The following is a 16,131-nucleotide window of genomic DNA, read 5'->3' as shown; positions in this document are numbered from 1 at the left end:
TGCGTGTGTATGCATGTGTGTGTGGGATGTGTGTATGTATGCATACGTGTATGTATATGTAGGTATACGGGGCATGTGGTATGTATGTATGCATGTGTACATCTGAGGTGTGTGTATGTGTATATGTGTATATGGATGGTGTTTGTATGTATGCATGTATATGTGTATATGTGCTGTGTGTGTGCACACATGTATGTATGTGTATGTGTATATTCATGTGGGGGGTATACGTGTATGCATGTGGGGGATATGTGTATGTATATGTGGTATGTGTATATGCATGTGTATGCATGTGTGTATGTGTATGTGTGGCATGTGTATATGTGTGTGTGTACTTATATCTGGCAGGTGCTCTCCCCCATTCCAGCTTCTCAGACTCTCCTCCCTTTCAATGCTCCTGCCTTAGCTCTTGGTGTCTAGAACACAGAGGCAGGGAGGACCCCCAACCTGGCCTTGGCCCCAGCCCCTCTCAGCTGGAGCTCCCCTCACCTCTCACTCTCTTCCAATGCACCAGGGGATCAAAGGCATCACCCGGCTTCTGATTTTGCCCACATCCTCCTCCAGCCCCCCTCCCCCAATCATCCCGTACCTCTAATGCTTCTCACCCCAAACCCAGCTTCCTGTATCCTGCACCCCAGTACCTTCTGGCCAGCAAAGAAGACTTGCACGTAGGGGTCAACGAGGTCCTTGTTCTCCCCGATGAACGCCTTCTTCACATTGGCCATGAGGCTGGTGTTCATACGGGGCAGCCCTTCTGCTCGGTAAATCTTCACGTAGAACCGGGCCCACTGGCGTTCGGGGGGCACCCCCTCGGGGAGCAGCAAGTTCCTGCCAGTATATACAGCTAAGGCTGTGGTGGCCCGGCCTGGGCACCCCGGTCCTGCCCTGGCGTCGGCAGACCTTTGGGGCCCGGAACAATCTCCGTGAACTCCTGCCCCCCCGGCCCCCCTCCCCCACACCCCACCGCCTCAGTCCTTCCTCTCCTGGGAGGAGAGTCTGCGGATGCCGAGACCAGCCCTGCCCTCGGTCTTTCTTGGAGGAGCTGGGCTGTCTGGGGGTGGGCGAGGACAGGGGTGAGGGAAGTGAGGGGTGGGGTCTGAAGGCCAAGTCCTCCCCAGGGTCTCCTGCTGGGGAAAGGAAGGATTAGGTCAGGTTTCCAGGGGCTGTGGCGGGATGGGAGCCTCACCCTTCAATGTCATCCTCGTCTGTCTCGTTGGCCTTGTGGGGCGTCTTGATGTTGTCCCCCTTGCCCACCACGGCCACGTCACACTTCACGTAGCCCTTCAGCCCGGCGGAGATGTCGTCGGGGTCCGACAGGATGGCCCACTTGTGGTGGAACTGGTGCTCTGCAGTGGCGAGGGGTGGGGACTGCACCTGCCGCCCTGGGACAGCTGCAGAGCGGTGGGGCCGAGAGTCTTTAGGCCCCCGGTCCCCAGCATGGCCAGGAGGAGACAGAGGCTCCCAGAGGGGCGAGCAGCTGGGACAAGGTCCCGCATCCCTGAGTGTGGTGTCTTTGAAGAGAAGACCCGCCAGACTGGTTTCTTGGCCTGCAGCCCTCCTAGCCCACCCCTGCGGACAACCTGCACACAGCTGCCGGACAGAACCTTCAGAGAGGCTTCCCCTCCCTCACTCCTCCTTTCGAACCATCTGGGGCTCGCCAGTGCTTGGGGTATCTAGACCACGGACCTTGGCGTGGTCTGTGGGGCCTCCCGATTCAGCCCTGCCCGGCTCACCCCACTCATCCCGCCCTGCCCCTGTGCTCCTGCGGGGCCCGGCTGCTTTCTCCTCTCTGAACAATTCGAGGCGCTCTTCATACCCCTCTGCCTTTATAGCTGCGGTTCTTTGAGCTTGGAATGGCTCCTTCCTACCCTTCCCCCATTCGAACTTCTCTGACACCCGCCAGGGAAGGCTTGTTGGGCTGGGAGGTTGCAAGCACTCCAGACCTCCTCTACGAGGTACCAGAGGATGGGCGGGGCCTCATACGACCCTTCCTCATCTCCAGCAGGGAGCTGTGGTGACTGAGCAGTGTCCCGAGGCTGCATCTGATGGCGCAAATGTGGTCCTGCCAGGGTGAAAACAGGCCCCGGTCCCCGGGAAAGCCTACCAGCTCCATAAGATCCTGCTACCACTGACTCCCAGCAGCACCCAGGAGTCCCGTGCCCCTGGCATCGTGCTTCCAGCGACTCCGTGGCTGGGTCAGCAACCAGGGACTCATCGGGGAGGTCAGGCCAAAACAGAGGCCGTCAGAGTGCAGACATCAGTGCCCCAGCTGAAGGGGCCATGTCACTTCAGGCTCCTCTGAAGGGTACCAGGCTCAGGAACAGATTCAGGAGAAGCAGCAAATCTGGCGGTGGGTTACCCTAGCGGAGAGCCTGGACTTTGGGCCCCCCTGGGCCTGGGTTTGCATTCTTTTCCTTTCCCTGGACCCACTATGTAAGCTTGCTGAGCCTGTTTTCCTGCCGGTGAAATGCAGTGATGATGTCTACACGGGGCCGTGGGGGGTAGGCCCGCTGGGACGGTGTGCAATAGCCGGGTGCCTGGCACTTAGCAGGTACTCCCTGAGTGGCGGTGGTTTCCTTACCAGGACTCTACCGCTGGGAAGCCCAGGGGCCCACGTCAGACTCCTCACTGACTCTCCAAACCCCTGCTGCCGGTACGGCGGTGGGATGCCTCCTCAAGGACGCCAGTGTCACGCCAGCCCACGGCCCACAGTGGGGACTGTTTCCCTGGGAGGCACCAGATCGAGACTGGCCCTCTTCCCTGCTCCCTACAGCGCTAATGGTCACCGGGGCCACCCTCTGCTGAGGACCACGGCGTGTGTGTGGCAGTGGAAAAGGCTGGCCTGGCAGCCGGGAGACCAGGTTCTACTCCCAGGAGGCTCCGGGCAAGTCTCTTCAGTACCCTGGGCCTCAGTTTCTTCATCTTCATAGAAAAGCTGGACTAGACGTTTTAAGGTCTCTTGCAGGTTGAGTGTTCTATGATTTTGTGATGTTTGTGTGTATCACGTTGGGTCTGGGCTCCGATTCCCTAGTCTAAGTCACAGAGCGTGCACCAGCCGAATGTCTACGAGGTCGAACTGGAAGAAATCGCCAATTTATTTAACTTAATAGTTTAGTGGCACCTTGTCTCATCTGTAAAATGGGAAGGAACGCTGATGCCTACCTCCCTGTTTCATGAGGGTCAAATATGACACTCTGGGTGACATTGTATCGTCCCTGTCCAAGGGCCCAATGGAGTCATTATTGCCTCCTGAGTGGTGGGTTCACCACGGGTGGATGCCCGTGGTTCCCGAGCTGGCCGTGTGCTCAGTCATCATCATCTGGCAGGCTGAGGGCACCTCCCCTGCCCGGCCCATGCCTCACGAGTCCTCTGGGCCACCCCTCAGGGTTCCCTCACCAACCGCATCCAGTGTCGGCCCGCGGGGACCCACAATGCTACTAGTCACCACAGCCCCTCATGGCTGTTCTCGGGAGGCCCGGGTCCCTCGATGGATGGTCGGCGGGCCCCGCATCCCTCAGAAGCCGCCACACTGCATTTGTGGAGAGGACAGTGTGGCTCCGTGGGTGTCTGCAGTCACACAGCCTGATTTCGCCCCAGACCGACTGGGTGACTGGGGGGGAAGCCCCAGCGCTTCTCTGAGCCCCGGGCCCCTCAGGTCAAAAAAAAGGGGGCGATGCCCTTACCCTGCAGGGCTCCTGTGAATCCAGCAGCCTGAACACAGGTAGTCACGGCGGCCGTGTGCAACACCCCATCGTGCCACGCCCCCCAGTAGCCTCACACTGACTTTATGGTCCTGGCCAGGCTTGGCCCAGGGATCACCAGGGCGGGAAGGACGGCGTGTGCCACACTTGCTGAGCTGTGGGCACAGATACTCACCAGGCTGGGAGTACACAGTTCCCACATCCATCTTGAAGGACCCCACCAGGGTACCGCTTCGCAGCAGGTTCTTGGAGTGAATCACCTTCCGGGCAGAACCACCAGCCCCCAGTCAGGTGGGGCAGGGCTGAGGCTTTCCGCGGGGTAGGGGTGAGATGGTCTGATGGTGGCACCACCTGTCTTTCTGGGCCATGGAGCCTTTCGGTGAAGCGGGAGGGCATTTGGCAGGGCAGGGACGGCTCGCTGAGGCTCAGCATCAATCTCTCCTGCCCTCATTTTTGCTGACTGCCAGGTACGGGTCACTAGGTCAGACCCTATACAGAGGCACCTGGCTAAACAGGTGACAGGGGCCCACATCAGCCCGGCTGTGTGTCTGGGCACGGGGCTGCCTTTTAACGGTTGGTCCGCCCGGAGGGGTGCCCTTTTGGAGGGCACACGAAGGTGCAGTTCGAGCTAGTGGCTCCCCACTCACCGAGATCTTGATGATCTTGTCGAACATGACGTCCGGAGAGACGTGGAAGTCGAAGACGAAGTACTGGAGGGGGAAGGACCCAGAGCTGCTCTCACCCAGCGGACAGCGGCTAACGGCCTAGGGCAGTGATGAGTCCCTCCCTCCTAGCAGTGCCCGTTCGTACTCTGGCCATTTCCCCTGAGCCCCGAAGTTCAGGCGAGCAGCGGTGGTCGCCACTGGTCCCCCCTGACCCCGCGGCAGGTGGGAGCTGTGTGGCTTTGAGCAGCACCCTGTCTGAATCTGTTTCCTGAGCTGTGAAATGGGAGTAACGACACCCAGCTCAGAGCCTCGGTAAGATACCACAAGATACCGTGCAGTTAATACAGGCAACACAGTGCCCTTAAGCCACGATGCTCTACTGCCTAGAAGGTCTGTCCTGATTTCAGCGGTGTTGAAATGTAAAATAAGGCTGTGAAGGCACCCAATTTGCTGTAAATGTAAAATGTGGTGGGTGTGAACTGCCTCCCTGAGCTGGGAGCTGCCACTCAGCCCCTGCCCCATTTCTCCTGGCCTTGGTGTGCAGGTGCCAGGAATGAGAGTGGGGGGGCAGCGCACAGAGGGACCACTGCTTTGGTGAATGTGTGGGCAGAGACAAGGAAGAAACGTTGCCAACAGGCTTCGGGTCAATGTCTAAGGAGAGTCCGTTCCTGGCTTCTGGGGACTCACACTAGAGCACTGTGGGTAAGAGTGCTGCCTTTAGAACCAGATCGACCGAGTTTTTACTGTTGGGCCAATCGCTTCCTCCCTGGGTCTCAGTTTACCACCCTGGGATAGTGCTCGGGGCTGCCGTGTTGAACTGCTCCAGGGGCACCATCAAAGAGGGGGCGGGGTTTGGAGGCCTGGTCATGAAGTCTGAACGAGCTGACCCTTGTTAAGCGTGCAACCCATGAGTGCACGTGGTCAGTGCCCCGTACACGCCAACTGCTGTGTGTGACGCAACATGTCCGGGTGGCACTGGCCGGGGGCACTGAAGCTCTGGAGAGGTGGGTGGAGATCTAGACATGCAGGTGACAACTGACGCCTTGGGGCTGGGGGCGGTACCCAAGGAGAGAACGGGAAGGGACCGGTCCAGGGCAGGGCTCCAAGAAGCAGCAGAGGGCACAGGGAGCATGTCAGGAAAGGCAGTGGGGGAAGGGCTGGAGAGAAGGGGAAAGGAACAGAGAGGCCCCCAGGGCGGGGGAGGGGGGGGTCGTGGAGAGGATGGAAAGGGCTGGGCAGTCAAGAGAGAGGCACGTGGATTTATGCTTAGGGACCACATGGTCTTTGGTGACCCAGAGGAGGACAGTTTCAGTGAAGCCAGGGGGCAGAGATCGAGGCATGACTGGGAAGAGAGGCAGTGGGGACAGCCCACATAGCTGGACTGTGAGTGTGAGGACAGAAAGGGGTGGTCACTAGGAAGTACGTGGGATTGGGAAAGACATGGCTAGATGGAGGGGTGGGTGGGTGGATAGACAGACAGACAGACTTCTAGTACCTGTCCCTGAGCAGTGGGGTTTCCCCTAGTTGTACTCGGAGAGAATATTCAAGAGTAGAACACCTTATAGGCAAAGGAGGAGCTGAGGGAAAAGTGAAGGCAGAGTTGGGGGCGCTGAGTGGACTGGGTAATGCTAGATTCTATGGGAAGAAGAAAGAGAAGGATCTAGGGCAGAGGGGAGAGTGGTTTAGGCAGAAGGAAGATGCCAGTGACTTGGACCAGATGTGCCCACGGAGAAGGGGTCTTGGCCTGGTCTTGAACAGTCAGGCTGTTCTAGGAGGGCAATGGCCGTGAGCCTCCCTCCACATGAAGACAGGTCTCGAGCTGGGCAGGAGGCAAAGGCTAGGCCAGCTGTCTCAGAGCTGTGTCAGCCCTAGCAGAGCGAGCTAGCCAAGCTAGAACCAGAATTTTGCACTCTCTGAGTGGTCTTGTGGTCATATTCCTTGTGTTTCCCGAGCATATTTCCCTTGTCTAACCACCTAGAAGTCTGCTAAGTCATGCTGATTGTTCTCATGTCCCTCCCTTGCGTTCAGTGGAGTCAAAGGAAGCTTCCTGCCAACTCGGAGAATTAGCCAGAAGTAGTACACCTCTGGGACCAGGGATATTTTTCAATGAAGAGGAACATGGCATAGGACAAGAAGCAAAAGAAAAGAAAGCCCCACTTTGGGACCAGGAGGAATCACGGGAAGATCATTTGCAGTGGTGGTTCTCAACGGGGGCGATGGGGCGGGACATTTGGCAAGGCCTGGAGACCGGTGGAGGTTGCCACTGGCATCGAGTGGGTAGGAGCCAGGGATGCCGCTCGACATCCCACCATTCACAGTCCAGCCCCTTATACCAAAAACTGGCCCCAAATGTCCTCAGTGATGGGTTTGAGAAACGCTGGTTTAGAGGAAACAGAAATTAAATCAGAGCTACCTGGGTTTGTGAAAAAGAACAAACGTGATCGAGAACAAATTTAAGATTCACGTGAGCGGAAGGAATAGTCTTGGTGCATATAAACATGGAGTTTGGGAAACCGTTTCTAGGCTAGAAGTAGGCGGTGGCCTGTTCGGGCAAAAACTGTCATCTTTGCAGCCCCCGCGTTGCCAGGCATGGGCTTGAAGCACAGCACATACTCAGCAATGTTTGGTTCTCTCCTGGGGGGGGGGGGGGGGAGGGAGTAACCATCTGCAAAGTGTTACCCAACGCTTCCAGGGACATGCCAGGCTCTGGGCTGGGCCACACTGATGCAGGAGACCGGGAGCCTCCAGTCCACCAGGGACAGAGACACGAAGGAACAACCGCAATTCAGAGACATCATTGCCACAGAAAAAGAAGTGCATTGACTTCTGACCCAGAGAGTGCAAGGAGGACCACTCCGCGGCAAGGACACTTGGTCTGGGCTCTGGAGGGAGTAGGAGTTTGCTGGGGACACGCAGAGTGGGGCGAGCAGCTCTGTTTTCTTGGGACAGAGGAAGCAAGCTGGACGAAACACGAGGTGTGCGGGGCGGGTGCAAGGTGAGTCCCTGAGTCAGCCATACGTGGCTTTGCCACATCATATAACCATGGAAGGCCAGGGGCACCTGTCTCTGTATCCATTAGAGGCTTTTCCAGTGAGGGATGAGCCCTGATGTAAGATCAAAGATGTGGAGGTGGAATTTCCTGACTCCTGGGAAGGTCGCTACGTGGGGCTGGGGGCTGGGGATTTCCTGAGCACTGGTGTCCCAGCCGTGCGTGCGGGCCTGTGGGCTTTTTCTCTCTCATGCCCTAAGAGTCAAGGCCAGTGCTCTGGAAGGATCCCCACAGAGGTTCAGGCACCATGGAGGCAGCCCGGCAGACAGGGTGACTCTGGCCCTTAGCATCTGGGCAAGGACTTTCTTCAGGACCTTCAATGTCCCCTCATGTAAAATGGGCTTAATGGGTTGTAACAGCACGGGCCACCCCCTTGCTGGTAGCCCTTCGTGTCCCTTGACTCCCAGCTGCTTCTAATGGGCCTGGGTTGGGGGCGGTGGCTGGAGCCCAGCCTCCTGCTACATTTAGGGAAGTCTCATCCCCCCACCCAGGGCCACGGGGCACTGACCTCATTATAGTAGGGGCAGTTAGTGGACTCCTTCATGGATGTGTACTTCTTGTCGTCGCCCACCTCCACGCACACCACGGGGTCCATGTTCAAGCCCACGAGCTGCCGAGCCTCAATCACAGTGATGCTGACCTTTGGGCGGGAGAGGGGGAGGCCAGAGGTAAGCCGCGTGAGCCTTCCCGCTCGTCCTCCTGGAGTCAGGGCCCAGGAGCAGGGAGCCAACAACGGACTTGGGTTCCAGCCCGAGCACTGTCTCTAATCTGCTGTGGATCCCGGGCTCTTTTCCCCACTAAGCCTCAGTGTCTTCATTTATAAGGAAGGGCGTGGGCTGGATAGGCTGGAAGTGTGTGTTGTAATTACCAGCGGGGAGGAGGAAGGCGCTGGTTAAAAACCAGGGTCTCTGGTGTCCCTGCCAAACTCCAGGCCAGCCCAATCCAACCTTGGGCAGTGGGACCAGGCATCAGTATTTTCAAAGCTCGCAGGGATTTCAAGCGTTCCCCCAGCCTCCAGGGCTCCACCGCCTAGAGAGCTGCAAACCACTCCCTGGGTTTCATGCGCTCAGGGATTAAGCTTTCTATGTCTTCATTGATGTCCTTTAATTTCCTGCCCCAGCATCTCTCATTTTAAGATTGCAGGCCTCTGAGAGTGCTTCGTGTTTCTGGAATTCCCCCCCACACCCGCTTTCCACATTCTTGGTTTCCCCCTTTTGTTTAATCTCTTTGGGAACCTGAGCCACCTTTGCTGGCTTGATGTTGTGTGTTTTGTGGGTTCTGTGTCTTTTCAGGGGGCGTCCAGCTCCCTGGAATCTTACGTCTATGCTGGGAAGCCCTTTTTAAGTTGTTCATTCATTCAACAAGTGTTCATGTTCTGCACTGTTTGTGCAGAGCCTGATGTGGGGCTTGATCTCACGAATTGTGAGATCATGACCCGAACTAAAGTCAGGAGTCGGACGCTTCACCGACTGAGTCACCTAGGTGCCCCGTGAACCTTCATTTTAAGCCATCAGTTCTTGCTTTGGATTTGGAGGTGTCAGTCCCCATTGGGGTGGCCATGACAAAATAGAAAGAGACACAGGTTTGGGTTGGCTGGGCTGGCATTCAGCCCCAGACCTTATACATGACCAAGGGTGAGAGGAGGCACCCGTGCAGGCTCACGGAGTAAGCTCTAAGTGGAAACACCATCCATCCACAAAGTTGGGTGAAGGTTAATTGAGATAATGTGTGTCACAGAGCCTCATAAACAAGCTCTAGAAAATATGAGCTATTGTTATAAATGGCTTCTCAAAGTCTCCCAAATAGGTAGGGTCCTGTAGATGCTTACGATCGTTCCGTTTGACTCTCTCGAACTTGCGTTTCAACAAAACAGCCTGTGCTAAGCTAGTGTTAGCATTTACCTCAGCTCACTCCTCCAGTGAAACTGTGGGCCTTACTTTTTATACTTCTCATCTTGGAGATTTGGTATTTCAATCGTTGTGCTTCGATGCAACTTCTAAATACGATTTTAGTCAAGAAAATCATGTTCCCGTTTCATAAAAAAACTGTAACCATGAAAATGATCATCCACTGTATCCATCAAAGTCTTATAAATATTCCAAGGGCCAAGAAGAATCCATACATCAAAACTAACGATGTTAAGAAAAATAAAAACTTCAGTGTCAATGAGAACATTGCCAAGAAAGTATACAGAACTGGAGACTGAATATTTACTAATTGAAGCAACACTTGAACTACGAAAGTAAGCATTTCTATTTGGAACTTGAAGTGCCAAAGGCAATGAAGCTCAGACTCCAGAGCTCTGGAGAAGTTTAATAATTACCATTTCTTCAGGGAGCTAAAAAGGAAATATAGCTAATCAACTTAGCTCTGGGAAGTTGCCTGTGAAGAGAGTAGGCAGGCACTACAAGTCCGTCTGGAATATTCTTGCACAGTAGTTTATAGGGTTTTAACCTCTATGAAAGTTTGTATGCCAAAGGCTTAAAAAAAATCTCATTAGATTTTCCCACAATTAACCCCCTCCATTAAAAAATAAAAACACTTTCTGTAACTCAAGACTGGAAAGTAGACAGACACAGTTTTGGCATAATAAGGCAGTAAGATATACCATCAAGAGATTAACCTTCCCAATGTGAGCAGTTGGTTAGTTTTTATGGTTTTTATCCAGAGGCCCAGGCGTGATGCCAGCGTTTTTGCCTTCTCTTCCTTCTCAGGACCCAAAGTTTCCACCTTCTTCTACTGAGCAAAGCCAACAATGGTGAGCAACCCTGGTTGGAGCTCTGACACCCAGGAGGGAAAGGGTGGGGAGGGGAGGAGGGCAGAGGGTTGAAAGGAGCAAAGGGTGGGGGCGTGGGAAGAGAAGGGCTCCAGAAGGTGCTCTTCTGTAGCTGAGGGGTGGCCCTGCAGGGAACCCTGAAATCATTGAGGTTACTGTATGGTGTTGGTGGGGGAGGGGAGTGTTATTCCTGCTGCATCCCCATCCCCCACCTGGGGCTCTATGGGGGGGGGAGGGGCATATGTCACTTGGACTTGAAATTTAAAACAAATTTTGAATTAGTCAGTCAGAGAAAGACAAATGTCATACGACTTCACTCATACGAGGACTTTAAGAGACAAAACAGATGACCATAAGGGAAGGGACACAAAAATAATATAAAAACAGGGAGGGGGACAAAACAAAAGAGGCTCATAAATATGGAGAACAAACTGAGGGTTACGGGAGGGGTGGTGGGAGGGGGGATGGGCTAAATGGGTCAGGGGCATCAAGGAACCTACTCCTGAAATCATTGTTGCACTAGATGCTGACTAACTTGGATGTAAGTTAAAAATTAATTAATTAAAAATAAATAAAACAAATAAAACAAATTTTGAGGGAGGGGATTGGCCATCCTTTCCTTCCATTCTCCAATCATCAGCAGAGGACTTGATTTTTCCAGGGTAGAAGAGGAGAAGGCAAATAGACCCATGAAGGGCCTGACTGATCAGCTGATCGGGGAGACTCTTGGTAATTGCCTATTCAGCCCTCTCCTTCCAAGATAAGGGGCCTAATCCCCAGGTGGCTTCATGAGGCTGTCACAAGGAACAGTGCTGAGTGTAAACCTATACCTCTGTCCTGGAAGAACCCAAGAGTCATGGTGCTCTGTGACCTGCTTCCAAGGGATCCGATTGTGCCGCAAGAACATCGGCGGGGAGCTGGAGATAGCAGGTGGCAGGCCCGTGAGAGCCGCCCTTCTGAAACACCCTTTGCCTTTTCTCATCTCCAGATGGCTGAGATGGGACATGGCCAGATATGCATTTTGAGAAGATCAGTCCAGTGGTGGCATAGAGGTTGGAGTGGAGGAGGCATTATGAGGGTGGGGAGATCAGACAGGAAGTGGGTGCAATATTGCAGTTGAGGCTGGGGTTGAGGGTCAGCGGCAGGGAGATGATACAGAGGTGAGAATGTATTAGGTCTTGGCGCCCAGAAGAGAGGGCAGGGAACACACTCAGGACCCCACGACCCACCGAGAACATGTCTGCTAAGTGCTCAGATTTGCTCACTCTGGTGGGGGAAACTGCATATTCGCTGGGATGAGAATGTGGCTTCTCGCCTCGGAGATGCCAATAATCGGGAAAGGGTTTGCACATTACATACATTCTAACCAGAAGAAACAAAGGGGATGGGTATGCCATGGCCTTTTGCCTGTTCCCAGTCCTCGGGGTCCTTCCCAGATCTGAGTTCATCTAAGTCCCTCTCCTCCCACCAGCTGGGTGCGCTTTCTCAGGTCTTTCTAACTGGGCAAAGCCAAGTTCCCCAGAGAGTGACATTCCTTTGGTAGGTTTTCTTGCTTTCTACATTGTATTTATTGGAAGTAAGAATAAATCCACGCTCGTACCCTCAGAGTGCTCTGTCCAAGTGTGTCGATACTTATTGTTGAGATGTGAACGAGCCTGTCAGAAAATACTGTGTTACTCGGTTAAATACGACAACTGTTCTGTTCAATTCAGGATGTTTGCAAAGTCTTTAGCGGGGGAAAGTGGGGTCCACTTAATAAAGGTCTCTGTCAGGAAGCAGTTTGAAAGAGCTTTGAAAACAAGCAGTAGGTAGTGAGCCAAAGATGAATGCGGGGGGGGGGGAACAGAGGGGGTGACTGTCCAAGAGGCTCAATTAGAAAGAAATTAGTCACTTGGACTGCTTCAGTTGGACACCCTTGCACTTGAACCCTGAGTTGACCTTTGAATAATTGTGTGACCTAGGGTAAGCTCCTTACTCTCCTTGTGCCTCAGTTTCTCACCTATGAAATGTAGTAATACTTATATTTAGGAGGTTGTAAGAATTATATTAACTTAAATGGAAAACACACACACACACAGTTCCTAGCACAGTACCTGTAAGCCTTCTAGAAAATAACAATTATATTAACCATTTTCTATGTGCCTTTACGTGGCAGGCCGGTGACACTGTAAAGGAAACAGTATCTGGAAATACAAAGACAAACAGATCTTTGTCCTTTGGAATTTTCCTGTTCTCAGAAAACAGAGGAGCAGAGCCCTGGGCCCAGCCCCCTAGAAAAGCCTTCAAACGTCTTACGATATTCTGTGTTTGGGTTTTGGCGGAGAGGTGAGGGGGCAGCATTTCCCAAACCTCCAAGGAGCCCAGTGGCTTGAGGCTGTCTAAACCACAGGGCCAGGACCAGGGTCACTTGACACTGCTTGGGGCTAATTTTCAAGCACCTGGAAAGATGGCCACCAACTGGTTGAAAACAAACTGAAGCGAGGATTAAGGGAGACAAGGTGTGTCCTTGAGAAAACATGACCAGATGCACCTGATACAAAGACAGATACCTCCTCGTCCTTTATATCATCACCTGAACGAGGTGGCCGCGGGGCTGTCGCCTTCAAGAAGGGATGGTGTGCATAGGGTCGGGGAGATGAGCATTCAGAGATAAAGCTCTAACCTGGGAGAGGAGGCTCACTCTGATTCTGGGCCCGGGTTCTGACACTTTGGGCAGGCGCTACAGTGGTAGCCAGGCGGGGTCCCCTAAAGGCTGTTTCCTCTGACCAGTGAGCACACTCACTCAGTCCTAGGAATGCCCAGGCCTCTGACCCATAACTGGGTCTTGTTAGACCCCAAGTGAAGGGTCTAGAGCAATGGGTCGTCCATGGGCCCTTCCGGTTTCCAGTTTATAAATAAGTACGAGGTGCTTCTGGCTTGTACGTTAGTCCATCGTGGATCGTGTTAGTGTAACTGAGTATCTCAGGCTCTGATCAACTCCGCAAGAAGAAACAAAATTGGGGGTGTGGCCCTGCAAAGTCCATGATCAGGCCCCAGGCCTGGAGGGCTGTACTGGGGTTCAGACGCCCTGTGTGGCCTTCTCTCAACAGCTCAGCCCTGCTCGTGACACATCCTGCCTGCACTGTGGCCACACTAACAATCCTACAGCTTCAAATTTCTCCCTATCTCAGTCATTTTGTCTCCAGTTTTAGAAACATACAAACAGAAACATTAAGTGTTAATTTCAGAGACCAGAGAAGAAAAAGAAAAAAAAAAAAAAACCCACCCACATTCTCACCATCTATGGATAACCAGGATTGACATTACATTACTTCTGGCATTACAAAAAATGGAAACAACAATTTTAAAAAGCACATCAAAAAATCTTTCTTCAGAGACGTATATGATAGACAGTGGTGCCCCTTGGTCTTTTCAGGGTTTTTCCAGGTCCCTCCAACTTGATGAAGTCCAGTGCTGGACACAAAGTCCTCTGCATAAGCAGAATTCTCAAGCTCTTTAGGTTTGTACCTCTCTAGTTCCGAGTGCCTCCCGGAAACGAGCTTCGTTTGGGAACTTACACTGAGCTTGTGGTTCTCTGTGACCCTCAGATCCATGCATCCAGAGTCTATAATGCACGCCTGGCCAGAACCACCCACTGGAGTGGAGTCTCAGAGCGATGCCTCTAGTTGCCCCGCCTACCTGGTAATCCACGGGCCGCCCAGCACCTGGCAGCATCTTAATGTCTGGCTTGGATCTGAGGAGGAGAAGGTACCGTCAGGCCCGGTGTAAGGGGATTGCTTGCAGGGGAGGAGGAGGGCACTGGCACTGGTTGGACCTTGGCGAAGGGCAGAGGACAGAATCATGGTATTCGTGTACTCCAAGACTGTCCAAAAGAACGGGGATTAATTGTTTTCAGAGGCCCCAACAGAGAGGATTAACGGCACAGTGACGGAGAGATAGACAGTAGGTCAATAGGTTCAGATGTGTGCGGGGCAGCTCTGTGATTCCCCTTGGCCCGCGGGTGTGCAATGACTTGGGAGCAGCCTCCAGCCTTTGTAGGAACAGCGGAGTGAGAGACATCCGGGAAAAGAAGAAAGGGGCAGGGTTAGGAAGAAGCCACCCAGGGACCCTGGTTCTTCCCCATCCAAATTCCACACACGGCAAGCTGGGTCCTGCCTGAACAGGTGGAGGCGGTTTGGGCTGCGGACTCCCGTGTGCTCACCGTTTGTTGGAGACATTGGTGGTGAGAGCTGTGACAGAGGCCAGAGACACAGAGTCAGGGTCCAGCCCATCCCCCAGCCGAACGGCCAAGCGGTCAAGGTCTTCCATCTCCAGCACGGCCGGTTCATCTGCAGAAGAAAGGCCATTAGGTGGGCTGGATGGTGGAACAAGTGACTGTCTTTCCCCTTGCGCTTTGCTATCCAGGAAGCTAACAGTCAATTTCCGGGCTTCCTTGGCAGTATCTGCTTAGAATGTATGGCCTGTTTATCTGCAGTGTTTCCCACCTGATCTTGATCTTTGATTTTAATTGATATTATATCTAGTTTCGCTTTTAAAAATTTTTTTTTTTATTTTTTTAAAGATTTTTTTTTTTTAAAGTTTATTTATTTCAGCCATCTGTACACCCAACCTAAGGCTCAAACTCACGACCCTGAGATCAAGGGCCGTATGTATGCTCTCCTAATTGAGCCAGCCAGGTACCCCTAGTCTTGCTCTTGTATTTTGATTGAATGTAATTCTTGTTGTGTATTTCTTACATAAGCACTGAATACCCTTTGTGGAAGAAGGGGAGGGGCAATAAAAAATTCATACTTATGTACCTTTCAAACGATGGCTACTGTTTATCAAGAGGCTACTCTATGCCAGGCACAATGTCAGGCACTTCGTGCACGTATCTCCTGTCCTCATATCCATGTCCTGTCAAGATAGGCACTATTCTCACGTCACAGATTGGGAAACTGAAGCTTAAGAAGTAACTCATCCATGTAAAATAGCTGCTGGAATTCAGACCCTAACTCTGCACTGAGGTGTAATATCCAATGAGATGAAGAATTGATCATACTGAGCAACCACGGAAGAATGGTAAGTTTGGGCCTCAGCCAGCAACCATACCCTCTCCAGTCTGAAGGAGAAGGGCACCGCTAGAATTGGCATGGAGGCAAGAGGGAGAGAGATGCTGGGGCCAGTGGGCCACCCAGGGGATGCTAAGGGGGGAAGCCAGGAGCTCTGAAGGAGGGCAGGTGATCAACAGACTTGGGTGGGAAAGCTCCACATTGCTTCCTTATCTGATCCAATTCTCTCCCATCTTCTCCCGGTCCCCCCACCTCCTTTCTAACAGCTGTCTTGCCCTCCCCCCAGGCTGCTGCTCCCGTGGCACCAGGGCCACCGGTCACTTCAGCCTCCCAGGCTCCACCCTGCCTCTCTCCCCCAGGGCTTTCCCTGCAGCCTTGTGAGAAGGCATGGGGAAAGACAGGGCAGTGAGTCTTGCCACTGGGTAAGCGGTCCTGGGACGCTGGTTTTTCCCCAGAAATAGGGAATTGGCCAAACCACTTTCGTTTTTTTGTTTTGTTTTTTTTTTGTTTTGTTTTGTTTTTTGTTATTCCCTTCTCTAATGAACAATCTCTAGGCTTCTGTGTGCAGGAAAAAAGGTGGAAGGGGGGTGGGGAGCAGAGAGGGCAAGAGGAGCCTTTCAAACACAGGCCCACCAGAGAGTACTGCTAAATTCTAGACCAGTGGTGATGCCCTCCCACCCTTTGTGCCAGGAGCGCCCCCTTCCTGAAGACCACCCTCAGGGCCCGGCTGTGCCGGCAGCCAATGGGAGGCTAGGGCCCACCTAAGCGGCCTCGCCGGCCAATCGCAGGCAAGCCTGCTGGGGCGCTGCCCGCGGAGGGGAGGGGTTTGGTCTCCGTAAGGTGCGCAGAGATGGCCCGGAGCGGGGGGGGGGGGGGGGGGGGGGGGGGG

The 16,131-nt window shown here is 53.4% G+C and overlaps 1 protein-coding gene across 4 annotated transcripts in view; it reads right to left on the bottom strand.

The window, feature by feature from the left end:
• Positions 1-16,131, bottom strand: part of OTOF (otoferlin) — a 92,415-nt gene that overhangs the window by 23,959 nt on the left and 52,325 nt on the right. For all 4 annotated transcript variants that reach the window (XM_049652444.1, XM_049652443.1, XM_049652442.1 and 1 more), the window contains 7 exons: positions 14,393-14,519; positions 13,870-13,924; positions 7,924-8,055; positions 4,349-4,411; positions 3,877-3,961; positions 1,187-1,346; positions 642-828 (listed from right to left, as the gene is read on the bottom strand). In XM_049652444.1, the coding sequence (XP_049508401.1) occupies positions 642-828; positions 1,187-1,346; positions 3,877-3,961; positions 4,349-4,411; positions 7,924-8,055; positions 13,870-13,924; positions 14,393-14,519 (809 nt within the window). The remainder of the gene's footprint in view (positions 1-641; positions 829-1,186; positions 1,347-3,876; positions 3,962-4,348; positions 4,412-7,923; positions 8,056-13,869; positions 13,925-14,392; positions 14,520-16,131) is intronic.

Source organism: Panthera uncia, assembly GCF_023721935.1.
Source record: "Panthera uncia isolate 11264 chromosome A3 unlocalized genomic scaffold, Puncia_PCG_1.0 HiC_scaffold_12, whole genome shotgun sequence".
Lineage (NCBI taxonomy): Eukaryota > Metazoa > Chordata > Mammalia > Carnivora > Felidae > Panthera > Panthera uncia.
Note: the sequence above shows the minus strand (reverse complement) of the source record. Positions and strands in the feature narration are given on the sequence as shown.